Source organism: Electrophorus electricus, chromosome 19 (assembly GCF_041902795.1).
Source record: "Electrophorus electricus isolate QZ-2024a chromosome 19, ASM4190279v1, whole genome shotgun sequence".
NCBI classification, from domain to species: Eukaryota; Metazoa; Chordata; class Actinopteri; order Gymnotiformes; family Gymnotidae; genus Electrophorus; species Electrophorus electricus.
Window position 1 is genome coordinate 1,623,639 of NC_137515.1, and position 20,462 is coordinate 1,644,100.

General features: G+C 48.9%; 1 protein-coding gene across 11 annotated transcripts in view; it reads right to left on the reverse strand.

The window, feature by feature from the left end:
• Window positions 1-20,462, reverse strand: part of ttc28 (tetratricopeptide repeat domain 28) — a 153,923-nt gene that overhangs the window by 44,791 nt on the left and 88,670 nt on the right. For 5 of the 11 annotated variants that reach the window (XM_035535197.2, XM_081702860.1, XM_081702862.1 and 2 more), the window contains 3 exons: window positions 17,437-17,584; window positions 9,893-10,165; window positions 8,587-8,717 (listed from right to left, as the gene is read on the reverse strand). In XM_035535197.2, coding sequence (XP_035391090.1) covers window positions 8,587-8,717; window positions 9,893-10,165; window positions 17,437-17,584 — 552 coding nt within the window. Of the gene's footprint in view, window positions 1-3,082; window positions 3,698-8,586; window positions 8,718-9,313; window positions 9,390-9,892; window positions 10,166-11,815; window positions 12,053-17,436; window positions 17,585-18,184; window positions 18,204-18,249; window positions 18,418-20,462 lie in introns of those variants that run through there. The other 6 variants (XM_081702865.1, XM_081702864.1, XM_081702866.1 and 3 more) reach the window with 6 other exon arrangements.

Consider the following 20,462-nt stretch of genomic DNA (forward strand, 5'->3'; position numbering starts at 1 on the left):
GCGGTTTGTAGCTATGTGAAGTGGCTGGTACGTAAATCGGCACCTCCAAGTCTGAGGCCGTAGTCATCTGAAGGAAAAGGATGGTCTGCTCCCTCCAGGAAGGGGGCCAGAACCTCCCCTAAGTTGAAGACGTGCATATCTGGGGGTTTATTCATGAGTGATGGAAAGGGGGATTGTGAAATCAACCATAGTTTGGGTCCACTGGATGCAGTAAGGCAGTCTCTCTGCTTGTCTTAGTGGTTGACCACCCTCACCTATGATCATGAACTCGGTAGTGACTGAAATATATACAAGCAGCTGAAGTCATCTTTCTCCGCTGGGTAGCAGGTCTTCCTCTCCATCATAGGGTGAGGAGCTCCACTATCTGGAAGGAACTCAAAGGAGAGCCACTACTCCTTGTCTTCGAGAAGAGTCAGTTAAGGGGGTTCAGGCATCTGCTAAGATGGAGGTACACTAAGCACAGCCAACAAAGTGGAGGAAGCCCTGGGTAGAATCAGGAACTGCTAGAAGGATACCCAGCAAGCCTGGGAATTCCTGGTGATCCCCCAAGAGGAGAAGGAGACAGTGCTTGAGGACAGAGATACCTGGACTTCTCTGCTTTCCTTATTGCCAGTGAGACTCTGAAATGAAAAGCAGTGTAGAAGCAGTGTAGAAGTTGAATGAAACACTGGTTCATGTAACCCTGTTGCAATAACATATGTGAGTATCAGGTCAGCTTCTGCATGTCATCATCTCGTGAACTTGACCACATGGACAGGATCTGATCCCAAATCAGACCATTTCCCAGTCCTGATAAGACGAGGGTGCCAGACGGTCCGCCATTCGTAACGGCACGCTGTATCCTCCACCCGTTCCTGATGTGGCCCGAGTCCCTACCTCTCATGGCACTTGAGAAACTTCAAGGTCCAGGGTTCATGCTTTCAATGGCCACAGTCATGGTCACGTGCCTGAAGACCGCTGGCGACCTCAGCACTTGCCTGAGGTCCTGCTCTCTCTGGTCTGGAAGGTTTCGACTGTAGACTGTTAGCTGCCCATATTCATCATCCGTGGATGGTGAACGAGGAGTGGGCTACATTCCTGGTGATGCAGGAGGCAATCCCAGACACAGCAGCCCCTTTAATGGGGCTTGCTTAAGTGTGTGGGAAATTGAGGGGAACATAAAGGCAGGAAGCCTGGAACAAATGCTAACGGTGGCTCTCGCCGGCCAGGCTAGCACTAGTCACAGCAGTCCCATTTGGGGCTGGCCACCCGCAGAAAAACAATTTCAGATCTGCAATATCACCCCGGTTTCGACCTCGGCAGGCATGCAGAGGGCAACGCACACCTAATCGCATTTCCCTAAGCATGCCGGAGAGGAACAAATTGCTTAAGCGCCCCTGTAATGAATCGAGCTGCACTCGGACATGACATAAACTCTCGGACAGGTGGCTGCAAAATATAAAATCTTGTTGAAAAATGTTTTTCTTTGTGCTTTTTTTTGGTTTTTTTTCTTTTGTTTTTTTTGCCTCTTTTCCGTCTCTCTCTCTCTCTCTCTCTCTCTCTCTCGCTCTCTCTCTCTCTCTCTCTCTCTCTCTCTACCCTCTGCAAAGCAATTCCCCTGGAGTGATTGCGGCATGATGGGCCGGCTGGGGTGGGGGACAGTGTGTGGGGTGGAAGAGCCCTCCCCCAAAGCCTCACATGTAAACAGAAGAAAATGAGTGAGCGTAACAGGGGGGGAACGCACAGGGACAGCTGGGATGACAAGTGTTTGATTTCCCAAAAGAGGACTGAGCCGGTGGGGGTTTACCCCGTGCCGGAGGGGGTGGGAGAGCAGGAAGCTAATCCCGTTTGCTCATCTTTGTGTGGCTGTCGGCTTTCGCAGACACAAGTCAGTCCTGGAGTAATCCATTTTTTCCCAATTCCCTCCTCACGCTTTATCTATTTGGGTGGCAAGGTGGCAGACAATCGAGCCACCACATGGAGGGAGGAAAGGAGAGAGAGGAGGAGAGGAGTGGAAAATAGAGAGGAGAGGAGACTTCCCATGGAGGGGAGCTTCTCAGTCCAGCTCTTACACACTTCCAAAGACTCTCCATGCTTTCTTATTCAATCGCAGATGCACCTGAGGCTATTTAAGGCACTCAGGAGTAGCTGAATGTGATTACCTGCCGCAGGTGTATAGCGACTGGGAGACTAAACTAAATCAGGGACTGGCCTGGAGTTTTCACACACTGGATTGAGTTCTGACCCAGAACATGTGAGCTTCCACATTACAACCCAGCTCCAGGTATTTGCATTATGAGACCCGTGCCTGGAGCTGACTTGGTAGGAGTGGCTAAACTCTGTCTGCGTCATTTACAGCACACTTTAGGAGTCTCGGGGGTAGAGGGAGAGGGGGTACGGACATGCATGTCATTCCTTGGCCTCTGTTACATGGGTCCGGGAACAGCGATATTAAGGCACAACGCAGGAATGTAATAGAGAGAGAGAGAGAGAAGTCCCTGTGTGCACTGGAAGCCTGGCAGAAGCAGTGCGGACCCCCAGCCGCCGTGTTCCTTGGCGTGGTCTCTGCAGCGGGGGCTTGTGTAATAGCCTTCCCTCATCCAGCAGGAATGTGAAGCTTCCCCTGGGAAGGAGGCCCACGTTTTATGGAGTGCAACTCCACAGGAGTGCATCTGGCAACCCGAGCACTGCTCTGGTCCCTAGCTACCTTACAGGGGCAGCCCTGAGGCCAAACCCCGCCTCCTCCTCAAGATCAGCGCGCACATGGCAGAGTTTAAAGGGTCATTCTCCTCCAGCAGAGACAACGTGACTCAGACTGGGAGGAGGAGGAGGAGGAGGAGGGATGAAGAAAAGGCGAGAAAATACAAGAAGCAAGTATTTTAAGAAAGTTTTCAGCTTATGAATAGACAGACCTGATTTATTTAGCAGAGAGTCTTTTACAACTATGACTTACACACAAACACAAACACGCACAAACAGTACATTTTGCTTTTAGTAATGTTTACAAAACACAAAAACACACAGTAAATTCCACTTTACTTAATGGAAACACACACACACACACACACACACACACACACTAATGCTTTAATGCTAAACCCACCTAAGACCAGGCTATTGATTGCTGCTGATATGACTATCCACAGCACTGGCGATGAAGTCAGAGTGCAGAGATCCTTCGCCAGCTCCTTCAATAACCATCCATCACCTCCGTCCCGAGCCCAGGGTCCCACGCCAGCTCGCACGATACGGCAAAAACATCCAAGTGCTGACTGACCGATGACTCGATCCGCACTTCCATTAAGCCCGGGACTCTGGAGGGCCTGGAGGGCGCCAGCTGCTGAATTCTGGGAGAAAAAAGGGCAACATTGCGTTCTCCCGACGTCGGAGATCTCCCGGTCTCCGAAAGCAGCAGCGAAGCAAGCACGACGGTGCTGTAATTAAAGATCCCGCCGGAGTCGGGACCCCTCATAACTCTGGCGCCCAGACACACTCGTAATGAGGAGCTAATGTCAGACAGGGAGGCGACTCTAAATCATGACTCTACTGCCACCACTGTGGTGGGCCAAGGATGCACGCTGACCACAGAGCCGGTCGATGTCGTCTGCTGCGTGCCGCTCTGACGCTAATAACCGCAGGAACGCGGCAGGGCGTGTTAGAACAGGAACAGGAAACAGTGATGTTAGAACAGGAAACAGGTCATCACAGAGCCTGGTCCAAACGGCCTGGGCAGCATAAGCCCAAAGTTGCCAGCACACGTACACACATTCGGACTTTACAGGCTAGGAGTCTACACCCGTACACACACAGGACCATATACTCACATTACACACACACACACACACACACACACACACACACACACACACACACACACACACACACACACACACACACACACACACACACACACGCTCTCTCTCTGCCTTCATTGGAATGGACTTCCCAAAGCCCCACATTCATCTTTCTGACAGGCTCGGCATCGATCGGAGCAGGCCGCGGGATGCAATTCCAGGCCCTTAAATGACTCCATGCCTGGACACTCCGGAAGCGGCCGGGGGACAGCTCCCGCTGCTGCCTTGGCAGAGAGTTGGCTGGCCGGTCCAGAGCCACCGGGCCACAGGATGGCCTTGCTGCCGTGACAACAGTCCTGTCAGCCTCTTCACCATAATCGGCCCCCTTGTGGCTACGCTCTCTGGCCATTTTCATCCTTACGCCATTTTATTACCGGACAATTACAGAGTGCTAGCATACCGAATTCATTAGCCATTAAGACTGATATGGTAGTGCATAGCAGCGTATCCCAGCCCTGAACAGTCCTGTGGTCAGAAACTGAGCTATGGGTCAGTTAAAGCGACTATGGCCTGCTCTGTATGCTATAGCCATCGCTCATAACTCAGCATGAAAGGACACGCCAGATCATAACATATTAAACACACGCCAGGTGAGAGCTTTAACAGTGATTTCAGTAGGTAAGACCTTATACTGAGATGTCCATCCGGTGTCTGCTCCCAGTGGAAGCATCGGGATGGACCCTGCCGGTCCCTGTGGGCGCATTTCCGTTTCTTGTGAACAGCGACGCACCGTTTGGACGGAGCTGTCTGCGCGGAGCCATCCCATACGTATGGGAACGCGGGGCTTGGGGGGGTGTTAGGAACAGATAACGGAAGGAAAGGAACTCCGTTACAGGGCTGGAGGAGACAGTGGGCAGTCAATAACACAGCAGCCATTAATCTCCGTGACAACCACACATTCCAGGCCCTAATCTCGGGCAGTCGGGCGGCTGGCATCCCGCGCTGCACGCACGCACACACACACACACACACACAGGGATACACACGCCACAAGTTACTATCTTCCAGAATGTTCCATGAATGTATGCAGATACCGCTGTTCCTACTCCTGCTCGATTGCTAATCTTTACCTCCGTAATCCGAGGGGAAATACTCTGGTGGTTTTGTTTTTTAAAATAAACCATGCATTTTTGTAAGGAGACCAGCAAAATGCCACCTGCCAATTTGAAAATTTCACAGATTCCTCTCACAGGAACATCTAGTCGTACAGATGCTCATATACAGTCGGCTGTGTGTGCGTCTGCATGCGTGCGTGTGTGTGTCAGTAATGGCTCCAGAGGAACAGTCTGGTTCCTGATTAAGTACGCCTCTTTGCCTGTAGACACACAGCCCTCAGGTACACACACAATCACAGCTCCCACTGACCTCCAGGTCCCACATCTCAAAGCAAGTGTTTACCATGTGTGTGTATACACACACATACACAAACGCAGGCATGCGTGAGCACACACACGCACACACGCACCAGGAGTAAAAATCACCCCTGAAATTGGTATTTACATGCATGCACACACACACATGCGCACACACACACACACTCAGAGTAAACAATATTTTCAAGACATCTCAAGTGAGATGCAAATGGAACTTTAAACACTGCAGTGAGGAAGAGTGATGACAAAGTACACAGGTGGACACACACACACACACACACGCACAGACACACACACACACAAACACAGACACACGCGCACACACACACACACACACACACACACACACACACACACACAGACACACACACACACAGACACACACACACACGCACACACAGACACACACACACACACAGACACACACACACACACAGACACACACACACAGACACGCACACACAGACACACACACACACACACACACACACACGAACTACATTTCTCTAGCCTACTACAGAACAAGATGTCCCTTTTTAAATGGCTCTGAATGAAACGTCTTCACAGCATTTTGGTTAATTGTGCAAATGTCGCCAAGGGTCCGGATAAAACCAGACCAATTACAGCTGCGGTCACCTCCCAAAGGACGCGTCTCTTGCACACATGAAAAATGTCAACGGAGCGAGATGAAACTGCACTCCTCGTTATAGGAGCGACTCAGAGGCGTGACAGGTGTGAGGAGGAGGAGGCGAGGAGTGGAAGATAGACGTTCTCCCAGTACAGTGGTCTCCTTCAGCTTGGGGGTGAAGGCTCCCACCACAGCCAGTTATGGACGTCCCTGCGTTCAACCGTCCGCGATTGCCAGCTGTCGTATGAGCCAGCAGGCTAGGTGGGAGGGTTGGAACCAACTAAAGCTCGCAGAAATGTTGAATTAAAACCAAACCCTGCCACATCACGGCCCTGCTCCATCCTATCCGAGCAAACCTCTCGCTGTGAAAAAGTTCCACGACGTGGAAGAGTCTCAGGACTCTGGAGTGGAGTGACAGAGAGCCAAAACGGTTCCTGCTATCTTTAGCTTGGCTCCACCCACGTTCACGCCATCATCTCATCTGAACATGAGTGGCAGGCGCTTTCTTAGGTGTGTGTGTGTGTGTGTGTGTGTGTGTGTAACTGGGTGTGTTTAGTTCATAATTAATGTGTAACCCAGGGGAACAACAGAAAAACGCTATGATGTCTGTTAGATCAGGCTAAAAAAAACAAAAAGCAAATAACAAAAAAAAAAAAACACTTTAAAATCGTATTAGCTTGGATTTTAAAAAGATATACAAGCCCCACTTTTCAAACTGATTCCACAGCCAGAAAACCCCCCCCACACACCCACACATGTGTGACTTTCACAGCTTTACTGGCAGAGACTGTAAGCTTCTTATCACTCTAAAAATTCTTAATACAAGTGGCGTCTCCACAGTGGACTCATGTTTAACGACGTACTAACGATGTATTACACTAGACAATACAATAATATTCTGGAAATGTAATATTCTGGAATTCTGAGAAAAGTGTGAACTAATGTTTCACACACACACACAGACACAGACACACACACACACACACACACACACTCAGCTATGATACTTCCCTGGCTGTCTTCGTCTAAGGTTTTACGGCGGTTGACAACGCTGGTGAGTGTGTGTTTGGAGTGTGTGTTTCCATGGCAAGCTCCTGCACTGGTGTAATTAGGACCGTGGGGCAGAGGGGCGTTATTAACTGAGCCCAGGTGCTGCAGAGAAGACGAAGTCATTAGTCTCATCCAGAGGGCTACGTCAGCACTGTTACACTTACACGCAGACACACACGTTTACCACACGTTTACCACACACACTTACATAAATGAGTGAACACATGCACACACCTGTGCACATACACACACTCCAATACACATGAACACAGCCAAACACACACACACACACACACACACATATGCACACACACTCACACTGCAATGCCCATTTCTGTTTTCAGTAAATTATCTGGAACACTAATCAATTAAATAAACTAATCAATTAACTAAACTAATCAATTATATAAACTAATCAATTATATAAACTAGTCGTTCATGCAGCTGCACATAAACACAATTACACAAACACAAACGCACACTGAGTCTTCTACAGAGAAAAGAAAAACACCTCATATATTTAAACGCTTAAGTAAACCCGGCGTATTAATCCCCTCTGCGTATCCGCCGTGCTCACACACATACACGGAGGGATGGATGCACCCGTCACACTGCACTCTGTTAGTTCCTCCTACGAAACAGGAGGACATACAGTGATTTTCCTCCTAATTACAGAGGAGTCGTCACATCATGACCACGTCAGCAGCTCCACTTTCCTAAGAGGAACAGTCAGTGTTGTTCTGTTTAGATTTTTACAACATGGTTTCCCGCCCCGGTTCCACTCAGTTTTGCAGGAAAACGCTACGGCCCCTTCTCTCAGCACAGTCCAGTCCTGTAACTGAGGTCCTGTCAGCGCCCACCACGGTCCAGTCCTGTAACTGAGGTCCTGTCAGCGCCCACCACGGTCCAGTCCTGTAACTGAGGTCCTGTCAGCGCCCACCACGGTCCAGTCCTGTAACTGAGGTCCTGTCAGCGCCCACCACGGTCTAGTCCTGTAACTGAGGTCCTGTCAGCGCCCACCACGGTCTAGTCCTGTAACTGAGGTCCTTTCTGATTTTTGAGGTGCAGATACAAGAAGCATCACTGTGACCTTCTGAAGGGTGGAAAAGTGGATAATGATGAACCATGGCAGAAGAGGTAGTTTATCTAGTTCTACACACACAAGCACACACACACACACACACGCACACACACACACACACACGCACACACACACACACACACACACACACACACACACACACACACACAGAGGTCCCTGCCACACATATCTACCTCATTTGTGCTGTTCGTCCCTCTACTACCCAAGCAGAGGACAGCACTGTGAATGTGACACCCAGCATGCACTGCGGCGGTGGTGCCAGTCTGCACTGTTTGACGGGTGGGGCTTTAATTGGTGCCAGCGTGTGCGACCATGTGTGAAAGCGCCCCAGCGTTCAAGCCGGTGCCACGCATCTGTGCCGGACATGAAGCACTCGCAAAGTGGAGACGGTAGGGGTGGGGTGGGTGCGGGGGGTTGGATAGCTCAGACAGCAGCTAAAATGAATCCAGAAACACGAAGGCCACTGGATCAGACCCGTTACTCAGACAAGAAATCGTCATTCTAATCTCGGAAACTGAGGCCTCTGAGTAATTATAAGACAAAGGTTTCTTTAGAGGGATGGGACCCCTACAGAGAGAAACACACAGACACAGGCTTTACCTCTCTGTCTTTTAGCTTCATGGCCAGGACTAGCTGATGCCGGTGGTTAGTCAGGGCCTCACGGTAATTGCCCTTGGAAAAGAAGGCGGAGCCCAGGTTGCCATGGGCCCGGCACTCGCCCGTCTGGTCACCTAGGAGAGAGAACAGGTTAGAGTCAGCCACGGGGACAGCGCTTTAGCACTGATTCAGAGCCTTCACACACACACACACACACACAGTGGCTATCCAGATCCTGAGGACCCAGGATTTTCAGAGATCAGTGTTTTTTCCTTCCGTCTGTCTCATGACAGGCCTGGCAACTGAACACTGTGTTTAAAACGGCGGCGTTTCAGCAGGAAAACATGGAAGGCTGGCAGGTCTTCTGGGACAGCTTCAGAGGAACTTTGCCCTTGGTTAGAGGTTGTGAGCTGCATATGAAAAGCCAAACCTCACAAGCTGCATCCAGGGGCCCCAGCAGAAAATAAGCCAGCAATGACATTACGGCAGTTACGGAGAAATTCCCGGCTCCGTGGACGTCTACAGAAGCTCTCGCTGATTACAGCACTCACACGAGTGCAGCCAGCTCTGTCGTTCCCCTTTTATTGAGTTTCTCTATCCATTAGTGTAACCGCGCATGAACACACGCCCTGCACAGGCTGACTGCTCCCCCGGAGGACAGGTGCCCGCGTCCCAACACCAGAACTGCTCTGTGAGATGTGGAATGTGGTAGCTGAACCGTGGCACGCACCCCAGCGTCGGCCGGCGCAGCAGACGTGCTGACGGAGCGTCGGAGGAGGTGCAAGAACCATTTCACGTCCCAGCAAAGCTGACCTCCAAGACTGACGTCCGCGGGGCGTCACGAACGCTCACAATATCGTGGAAGCATCATCCTCTGATGAAGGTTAAAATATGTTTCTCACTTGTGTTTCAGATTCTAAAATCAAAATATACAAACAACCAGCTTTAATTAAGCTTGGGCAAGATAATTTAATTACGATAGAAAGTCATTAAAATTGGTCTGATCCAAAGGAGTAGAGAAGATGAAGGGAAGACAGAGGCCTGTTTTCAGCACAGCCATCGCTCTGAACTAACTCCAGCGTCTCACACTGCTTCTTTCAAGGACAGTCATTATTCTTATCAGCCCGGCTTCGTTTAGCTAATATAAGGTCACGTTCCCTCGGCTGCGCGCGCCGCTAAAGGACCCCTCCGCTCCAACAACACGCTAGCTGTGCTAGTGAGGGCCATCTACTGTATGCTAATCTTCTCATTAGCATATGCTAATGAGGCAGTGCTACGTGGAGTCATGATGAGGCGTGCATGCGCTCACCTAACGTTTTGGCGACCTCCAGGTCTTGCTGCATGTAGGTGGTGCTCTTCTCTGTGTTGCCCAGTGACCAGTAGGCGCTGCTGAGGGCAGAGAAGACAGAGCCTCGCAGTTTGAGGCTGCAGGTGCCGATCTTGAGCGCAGCCTCCAGGACCACCACTGATGCGCCATGGTGGGAGGCAGTCAGCAGCTCCTGGCCAATCACAGACACCACCACAAAAGGACTCTTGTCCAGTTTCATCTTCTGCAGCTGCTGATAGGTGGGCTCCAAAGACTCTGTGTTTGAGGGGAGGGACCAGGTTAGGATAAAACACCAGTGGCAACCAAAATACCAACACCATCACTCAACACCACTGAAGATAGAAAGGAATAAAAAGGTATTTTAGGCAGCAGTGATTCTGTCCTGCACACACAGTACCACCTCATATCCTGTCCTGTAGTTTAACCTGCTATTAGCACAGCAGGTCAGCAGGTCAGAATTGTCCGGCGTTTGCGACACCGTTGCCCTGTTTGACTGTAATGGACTATAGCAGGAAACACAGTTCTGATGTCCTCCTGTGTTTGTGTGCGTGGACGTCTCCACAGTCTTCATGATCACAGTTCACCTGACACGTGTTCACACTCTCTGCTCAATGGTTGTGGCAGGCAGGCCAGAGAGAAGCAGCATACGTGCAGAGGTGACCTGCACCGGGCATGTGTGTGTGTGTGTGTGTGGGGGGGGTGGTCAGGGTTTTGGGGGTGGGGAGCAACAAGGATAGTAGAGTAAAAATGCAAACACACACACACACACACACACACACACACACACACACACACACACACACACACACACACAGAGCGCCTGCTGGGACCCCTCCTCTTCCTCCAGGTCCGAGCTGGGGAGAGCTGTACTCCTGCTGGTCTGGTCGCCATGGCGTCGTGTGCACTGGAGCCAATGACGCTTTTATTTCACAAGTCAACCGAGCTGCAGCTGACGGTTTCCTTTTGATTACCGAGGTTACCGTTTGGGGTCAGAAGTAAGAACGGGCCACGCACGTCTGCTGCAGTAATGCAGAAGTCAATGGAAAAAATAAATCCCCAAATAAAAGCTGTGCGTGTGTGTGTGTGTGTGTGTGTGTGTGTAGGCATATGGCTGCTCCATTAAGACAACAACAGCTCCTCTCTAGTGAGAGAAAACCTGTCCATCCATGGATGTCAGACATGTTACACACACCATTAAACACCTGTAATCTGCGTTTCGCACACACACTGCGCTCAGTGCCAAGCAGTCAGACCACGTCTTATGCGAAAAAATCACTCTAACAAAAATAGCCTTAAAGCACGTTACAAAACACATCCTGTAAATCTGTCTTGGGCAGGCGACCGTATGTCTTCTGATCTCCTGGGGGCAGAGAAGATGTCTTAAAAGCCGTGCGTGCCACCTGCCTCTCCAAGGAACCGAAATGAAACTGCAGCTTTGGAAAAGTGCCAGTCCGCCTCCAGTGAGCGTGCGCGCGTCAGAGCTGTGTCACTGTGCGTTTGTACCGCACCCCTGAGCACAGCCCTGCAAATGACACACACTTCAATGGGAAGAAAACTCTGTAGCTTGGGGACTGTGTGAGTGTGAGTAGTGTGTGTGCTTGTGTTTGTATTTGCTTGTGTATGTGTGTGTGTGTGTGTGTGTGTGTGTGTGTGTAGGGCCTGTGAATCTAGTTAACGACAGAACTCAGCATGATAAACAACAGAGGAGAAGTGCTTATGCAGACAGCCACGACGCAGTGGAGGCACGGTGAGGATTTAATGATGCGCCTCCAGGTGCCTCGCCTCCCCTCTGCCTCCTCCCCCGCTCCACTCCCGAGGCCCTGTCACGTCTGACGTGGCTGTCACGGATTCCCATGGGAGCGCTGCTAAATAAAGCCATAATAACGCACTGGCACTGCCGCCCACCTGTGCCGTTAGGACCCTTCCAGGATCTTTTCATCCTTATTTACATTCCCGTTCTGCGGATTCCCCCTTACGCATCCTCGTCTCTGCAGACTGGCGCAAGCCTGCGAGGTGACTGGGTTTAACGTGGCGCTCCCCAGAGACGCCTGGGCAGTCTTGCAGTGGGAGTCTAGATGACATCTCTGATGCCACAGAACCACGGGGGCAATTAAATTAGAGTGAGGTAATCCTGCCCCCCCCCTTATCCTGAAATGATAAAAAGAAGCTCAGAATGATGAAGGCAGGATGAGAGGATCAGAGTCCTGACTGTGTGGTGACCAGGACTGACACTGACAATAAAAAAGAGGGGGAAGGGGAAAGACAGAACAAAGGAGAGAGAGAAAGAGAGAGAGAGAGAGAGAGAGAGAGAGAGAGAGAGGGGGAGAGAGAGAGAGAGAGAGAGAGAGAGAGAGAGAGAGAGAGAGAGAGAGAGAGAGAGGGAGGGAGAGAGAGAGAGAGAGAGAGAGAGGGGAGAGAGAGAGAGAGGGGAGAGAGAGAGAGAGAGAGAGAGAGAGAGAGAGGGGAGAGAGAGAGAGACAGAGAGAGAGAGAGAGAGAGAGGGAGAGAGAGAGAGAGAGAGAGAGGGGGGGAGAGAGAGAGAGAGAGAGAGGGGAGAGAGAGAGAGAGAGAGAGAGAGAGAGAGAGAGAGGGAGAGAGAGAAGGCATGAAAAAGAAAACAGAGAGGAAGACGAGAATAAAACGGAGAGGCACTGTAAACATGTTCAGTGATTTTGCAATAAAGTCATCTAGACTTGACAGAGAGAGAAAAAGAAAGAGAGAGAGGGGGAGGGAGAGAGAGAGAGAGGGAGAGAGAGAGAGGGAGGGAGGGAGAGAGAGAGAGAGAGAGGGAGAGAGGGAGGGAGAGAAAAAAATTAATGGAAAGTAATGATACCTGCACTCTGATAGCAGCACAACAGTGAAAGGCAAACCGACTGACAAAACACACAAACACACACACACCTTCTCACTTATACACACACACAACCTTCTCACTTATACACACACACAACCTTCTACACACACACACACACCCTTTCACTCATGCACACACTTGGTTTCCTTCTCAAGCTTCTCAGAAACGCTGTTGTTTTGGCACTACTATCTTCTAGTTGATTTTTTGTTTTTTCGTTGTAGCTGCATACAATCCTGAAATTAACCACATGGACAAGACATCAGACTCTACTTCACAAGATTCAGCAGATACACTCCAACCAGTCCGCGAAGCAACCATTCTCCACCCAGAAGAGACATTAAACCAACCAACTAATTAGAAACATAAGTAGGGTTTAACAGTTCTGATCATGGCCAGTTTTTCTTCAGTGTGCAGAGTGCGAGATGTTTAGCTATTTTTCCTCCGTCGTTAGCTGTGAGGAAGTGTTGATTAATTGCTAGTATGAGGGAGAAGATTCTAGCGCTAGAGGAGCGCATGAAGAATTTAGAAAGTATTTCTGAGATATGGAGGATTTAGAAGTACAAGTTCTGGATGCGTCAAGCGGTGTTAGCAAGCCCTCCACTTCAGCACTACAGCCCTCAAAATATCTGAGCTTCAGCTCGACCACGCAAGCATCACACCCCTTCCGCTCGCGTGTGCAACAGCGCAGGACCTGCTGAGAAGCCTGTAGAAACAGCTCTGGTTATAGGGGACTCTACCCTGCAAAATGTGATATCAGCTTGGCTTTTAGTTAACTAGGTGGTAGGCACTGCAGGTAATCTTGCAACTCAAGCAGAGGCCCTCTAAGGTATTCGATCTATTGACGAACGTCTTTGCCAGTCGGAGATTTCTACGAGTAATATTGTAGAGGTGTGTCAATTAGAGAAGGTGACGTCCAACGCTGTGGTATAGTCCAGACCACGCTTGAGGGCAAGTCTGGCCTTTTAGGGCGGGATGGTATCCATCCTACCAGAGGGGGCGCTGCTCTCCTGTCCTGTAGCATAAGCCATAGTCTTTCAACAGACTTAGATAATCTATGGAAACCCAGATCAGAGGCCAGACTGTGGACAGAGAGGCTGGAGTGATCGTCCTGGACCCGGCGAATGAGGACATCACTTCACATGAACCGAGCTGTTCTGGCTAACACTAGGTACACCGCTCTCGTCTAACTGGGTGTGGGGTTGGAGTTATTTATAATGACTCATTAGGCGTAAATCAGAAAGATGATTATCATGCAGCCAGCAAAAACAAGACTACTCAGTATTTTTCACTAATTAGCATTTATAAGCCACCAGGATCCTGTTCTGAATGTTTTTAATTAGTTTGCAGATTTCTTCTGTAATCTGCTTACGCTGGTAGAGAAGAGTAGTGTTTTTGATCTGCTTACGCTGGTAGAGAAAGTATTGTTTTTGATCTGCTTACGCTGGTACAGAAAGTATTGTTTTTGATCTGCTTACGCTGGTACAGAAGAGTATTGTTTTTGATCTGCTTACGCTGGTAGAGAAGAGTATTGTTTTTGATCTACTTACGCTGGTAGAGAGAGTATTGTTTTTGATCTGCTTACGCTGATAGAGAAAGTATTGTTTTTGATCTGCTTACGCTGGTAGAGAGAGTATTGTTTTTGATCTGCTTACGCTGGTAGAGAAGAGTATTGTTTTTGATCTGCTTACGCTGGTAGAGAAGAGTATTGTTTTTGATTTCATGGTGATAATCCCTAAGACCCTCTGAGATCAAAGTGTAGTTCCGTACTAGAATCAGTTGGAGTCACTGGATGTATAAGGGAATCCACACATCCAGGTGCACGTGTGCTCATTACATACTGACGCATGGCACGGACAGAGGACACACATCCATCCTACCAGCGTCTGATAGCATCTCAGCGCACTCCCTTATTACCTTTGACCTACATGTCCGTCACAGTATTGTCACGTCACCTCGCTACCGCACCAGATCCACGGTCACATCAGCAGCTGCATGTGGCATTGGTGCAAATCTACAAAGGTTTTGCTGTTCTGACTGGGAAAACCCCAGACCCATTAAGACCTGATCACATTACGGACCACGTGGAGTCTACATTTCACTGCACACTAAATAATGTCGTTCCACATGAGAACGAAAGATTAGGGACAAAAGAAGTACAGTGATATAACGATCACACTCACACTTAAAAACAGGACTAACGCAAATTGCGATTCCAGACTAAACCTGTACTCCTCCAGACTGCTTCTAAACATGTCTCAGAGAAGAATCTTCTCACTTATCAACAAACAAACAGCTTTTTTCTCTACCATAATAGGAAATAACCAAAATAATTCTACATTTTTATTTAGTCCAGTAGCACAACTAGGAATAACACTGACGCCACAGCTCAGATTACCTCATATAATAGCAATGGCTTCATGAATTTATTCAGGGAGAAAATTAAAAACATTAGAAATAATATTCAGAGTATTAATCTGGCATTAGGCAATTACACAGAGATCAAAACAACTATGTCAAGAAAAACATCAGAGTCCCCCTGCCTGAACGAATATCACTCCTCAGAAATCCCACACACTTTTTCACTGCCCACACACTTTCTTCAAGAAATCCTACCTGAAGTAATCAAAGCTCTATTAAATCCTCCCTGAACACTGGCTCTGTACCTAAATAATTCAAACAAGGAGTCGTCAAAGCCCAGATCAAGAAAGCTAACCTCGACCCACGCAGGCTGTCAAACTACAGACCTTTTTCAAACATTCACTTTGTTTCCAAGATCCTAGAAAAAGCTGTAGCTCAGCTGCTCATATCTGAATCAGAACCAGATACAAATCCTTCAGTCAGGGTTTAGGCCTCATCATAGTACAGAGAGAGCACTGATTAAAGTAGTTAATGACCTGTTGTTGTTCTGACCAGGGTTATGCGTCTTTGCTTATATTGTTTGATCTGAGTGCAGCATTTGACACCATAGAACACAATATTTTACTATATTGACTTGAAAATGTTGTTGGGACTGGGAGAATAGCCCTTTCCTGGATTGGATCTTACTTACCAGTTTGTGAACATAAATGGAGACTTTTCAACATAGACCAGGGCTAGCTATGGTGTCCCACAAGGATCTGTTCTAGGGCCCCTGTTTTTGTCTTTATATATATATTCTACCTCTGGGTGAAATTATTCATAACACCGTGTAAACCAGAGGACAAATGTCATCTTAGTATTACTGAGGAATGCGTAAAGGACATCAGACACTGGATGTTGAGAAACTTTCTCTCACTTAATCCTGACAAAACAGAAAAGCTTTTATTAGGCCCACAGACAGCCAAGAGTAAGCTCTCTGATTATGTAGTAAACATTAATGGTTTCCCAACTATACCATGTTTAACAGTTACAGATCTTAATGTAATTATGGATCCCAGTCTTTCTTTCAAAGCTCATGTATATAATATATTTCTAGGACCGCCCTTCTCCACCTTAAGAACATTTCAAAGATTAGGAACATGCTCTCCTCACATGATGCAGAAAAGCTGGTCCATGCATTTTTCATTTCTACATTGGACTACTGTAATGCCTTATTATCTGTCTGTACCATTAAGTGCCTAAACGAGCTCCAGCTAGTTCAAAATGCAGCAGCCAGAGTTCTTACTAGAACTAGCAGCTTTGATTACATCACTCTTACCTTAGCTACATTATGTTGGCTCCCAGTAACATTTCATATTACAAAACACCTACAAAGTTTGAACAGTTTCACCCCACAGTCCCTTAGTGAACTCTCTGTATTATGATTCAGGTTCAGGCACTGAGAGTTCTGGTAAACTGGGATATTATGATGCGGTCACTTCACGTCTCGGGGTGCCCGCATGCCTGTGTTTCCTTCTGGCCTCCTCATTGAGTCCATCATTGCACATTATACACACACTTTAGCCTTTGACCTTTGCCTAATGTGTCCTCTCGTCCTGAAGTCATGATGTTGAGTGCCGACCAATCGCGGGTGCCGTGCCTCCTCCTCCTACAGTTCCACTCCAACCTCCTTCGTATTCTGTTCTTTATTGTTATATTGTTGTTATTTGGGTGTCCGTTGTTGGCCAGAGAAGGATGGACCCCCCCCTTTGAGTTTTGGTTCCTCTCAAGGTGTCTTCCTCAGGCTCTAGAAGTTCTTCCTTGCTACTGTCACCCTTGGTTTGCTCACGGGAGGCTTGGACTCTGACTTGTGTAAAGCTGCTTTGTAACAACGGCTGTGTAAAAAGCGCCGTATAAATACATTTGACTTTGACACACACACTTTCGCACTGGCACACAGTGAAAGGCTCTTCCTCTCTCAGTTCAGTGGGACAGGTCATCTCTCTCTCTGGGTCTGCTTATGAGACACTGCTCTACATAGTCTCCATTCAGGCCTCTGTGTGTGTGTGTGTGTGTGTGTGTGTGTGTGTGTGTGTGTGTGTGTTTGCTATGGAAGCTCAGAACAGCAGATGAAATAAAGGATATCATTAAGAGATAAAGGTTTCCTCAGTTGTGACACACTCCCAGTAGCAAGGATGTTTGTAAACAGTTGATTTACCTACAAATAAAACTGTTGTTTACTCAGAGACGCACATTTATACTTTCTCTCTGCTGTTGCACATTCATATTTCTCTCTCACACACACACACACACACACACACACACACACACACACCTCGGAGCGGTGACTTCATGGCAGCCTCCACCATGCCCACTAGCAACTGCAGACTCTTGGGATCCTGGGCCAGACCCGAGGCAAAGGCAGCCAGGGCGTCCGCGTGCCGGCCCAGGTACTGGAGGGCAACACCCTGTCGGAAGTATGCCTGCAAAGAGAGGGAGAGAGAGAGGGAGAGGGAGAGAGAGAGAGAGAGAGCGTGAACGGTAAACTCCTTATCTTTCTAACACACAAGGTTACGATGTTGCGGTGCATTACACTGATTGAATGCGATAAGCTTCCGCAGGGCGCCTGCTCTGTCAAAACATCTGGGCATCATGTAGTTGCCTCAAGCCAAACACGTCCAGGGGTTTTTACGCAGTGTGGCACCTTGCAAACCGAAGGGCACAAATGTGGGGCAATCTAGTCCCTGCATAGAACGGTACATCTTTATGTAATTAAAACTGCACATAACTCAGCATACGTTGCAGGGAACGCTACCAACCAAGCCGTGCCACAAACGCTGTTCAACCCAACAAGGTTACTGTGGCAACGTAATGAAGGTTAATGGAATCAGGTGGATTGACAGCTCTGGCCCAACACTGTTAATCTGCACACTAGAGCTGAACAAGACGCACTGGTACATCTTAACTTAATTTTCACTCGCAGACATCTTTCATATTCTGCTACTGGTTGACGAGGACTTGCTGCCTGTAGTCTCTCACACACGCGTGGACGAACACGGATGGACAGGCACACACACACTCACACATATTCTTCACATTCGCCTCATGGCCTTGAATTTATGAAGACTGACGGTAATTAATTACACACGGCAGGGAGGGGTGTTCCTTTGAGCAGAGACGTCTTCTCTTTCTGGACGGCTTCCTTGAAACAAAGGAGAGGCGGATTGAATTCAACACATTAACCTTTAACTTAACCATGTTATTATACAACCTTACAGGCCAACATGTTGGTCTTATTATTACTCGTCTTGGTGTGTGTGTGTGTGTGTGTGTGTGTATTAGACCTTTTTTTTTTTTACTACATTAGAACTTTTGTTGTATTTAAGGCTATGGGGACATTTTTCTTCATTTATTTCTCCTTTGCTGTTGTTTAGGAAGTTTTCGTTGACATGTCCTCTAGGACTTCTGCGGCTCCTTTTTTGATGGTGGTCTTCTCTGAACTTTGGTAAACTCACACCACGCCCATGCGGTGACATCAGCGTTAAGGCTGGGTTTAAAAGCACATACAGTCAGCAGAGGTACTGTGGTCAGAAGCTGGCTAAGGAACGGCGCACGTGCCACTGTGTGACTGGGCTCAATAACAGAGAGACATGTGAATGAACAGAGCGAGAGTGTGCAAGCACAAGGCAGAGGGTGTAAAAAACATGGCTGATGAGTGCAAGTGCTTCTGTGCTCTCAGTGTGATTAATCTGGGAAACACACACACACACACACACACACCAAGCCCCCAACCCCCCCCTTCCCACAAAAACACACTTTCCACTCCCCAGCACTTGGGTTCATTGATGAGCTAAGCAAAGCGATTCTGGATTCGACCATTTCACAAGCCCTTCATTGATCTTCTCGCAGATTCCCACCAAAGCGGCGGACTCCACCCGCCTTCGGCGTCCCTCAGAGTCTTTCCCACATCGCCAGTTCCTTTGTCTTCCATCCTCTGCTTGCCTACACCCACATCACCGCAACAAATAACAAATTACTACTTAGTCTTTAGGTTCCTGTGGTAAAGGTCAACGGGATGGCTAATCTTGACACCCCACCATCTGATTTCTGTCCATGCTGTGCTACGTGGCCGATCACATAGCTCAGACCTCCCTCTCTGAGGTGGGTGGAGGTGCGGGTGCAGGTGTGTTTTGGTGGCTTTGCCTCGACCCCACACTGTCCTGCCATCCCGCAAACCCCCAAACCTTCCCGCACTCTGTCATCTGCGAGTCTGCTTGTGAACTCACTCCCGTGGTCTGCGTAAGTGCTGGACGATTGCAGTAATGATGTACACTGATAACCCCCATTCATTGCTCAGCCTTGGAGTAAACAAACAAACCATCAAAACCAAACAAGCAAACAAACAAAACTCAAAGTGCTCACTCTGAAATGTGCCATAGCGCAAAAACTTCACACACTTCAGTTCAGCTCCTCACCAGCAGTCACGTTCGTCCCAGTTGGCACTTTAACGATTTCCAGTAACAGCACTGCTGGGAAAGTGATGAGGAGAGTAAACAAAACGTACAGCGCTAACAAACAACTCAACTAACGCTGTACTAGTCCATCAGAGCGTCCCGCATCGCCCAGCGAGGGACGTGGGGACTGACCGTCCGTCAGCGATTGCGCCGAGACATGCGCACGTGTGCCACCTGCCAAAGTTACAGGCTTCCTAGCAACAGTCACCAGGCGACATCTGGCTCCCCCACCCCCACCAGGTGGAGCTCACCTGCTGGGCTCGTAGTCGAGCTGGCAGACGGGGGCTGAGGCTCACAAACGAACCCCTGTCTCCACAAACCTCAGCATCACACTGCTTAAAGCAGGCGGGTGGAGCGGGTGGAGAGATCATAATTAGCCCTCTGTTAAAAGCGCTTCAGACAGAAGAGGACACCCTCTTAAAGGGCCCCCTGCCTGCTACAGTGGGAGGAAGACGGAATTCCAGCTGTGAGCTTTACCACAGATTTGGGATAAACTGATCTGTGCGATGGGCTGGAGTGGAAAGCACACCTTCACATGTGCGACCAGATGTGTGTCCGGCTGACGGCGGTGGCGCGTGGTGTTGGCTTTGCCCACCCCCTTCCCAGCCCGCCGGGCGCGATTGATCGGCCGCCCATGCCGAACGCGGAGCACTGCGTGGGAAAAGGTCACACTCCAGAGCCAGAATCAATACATGCACTTCAAATTCACGGCCTGCGGCAGCCGGCACACATGATGCCCAGTGTGAGGAACCTGCTCCTTGCTTGCATTTGAGGCCCGGAGCACCCTGCGTGAGTTAGCTGTCATTTTCATCACACCAGTGCTTATTTTTCCCGGGGGAACGTGGCT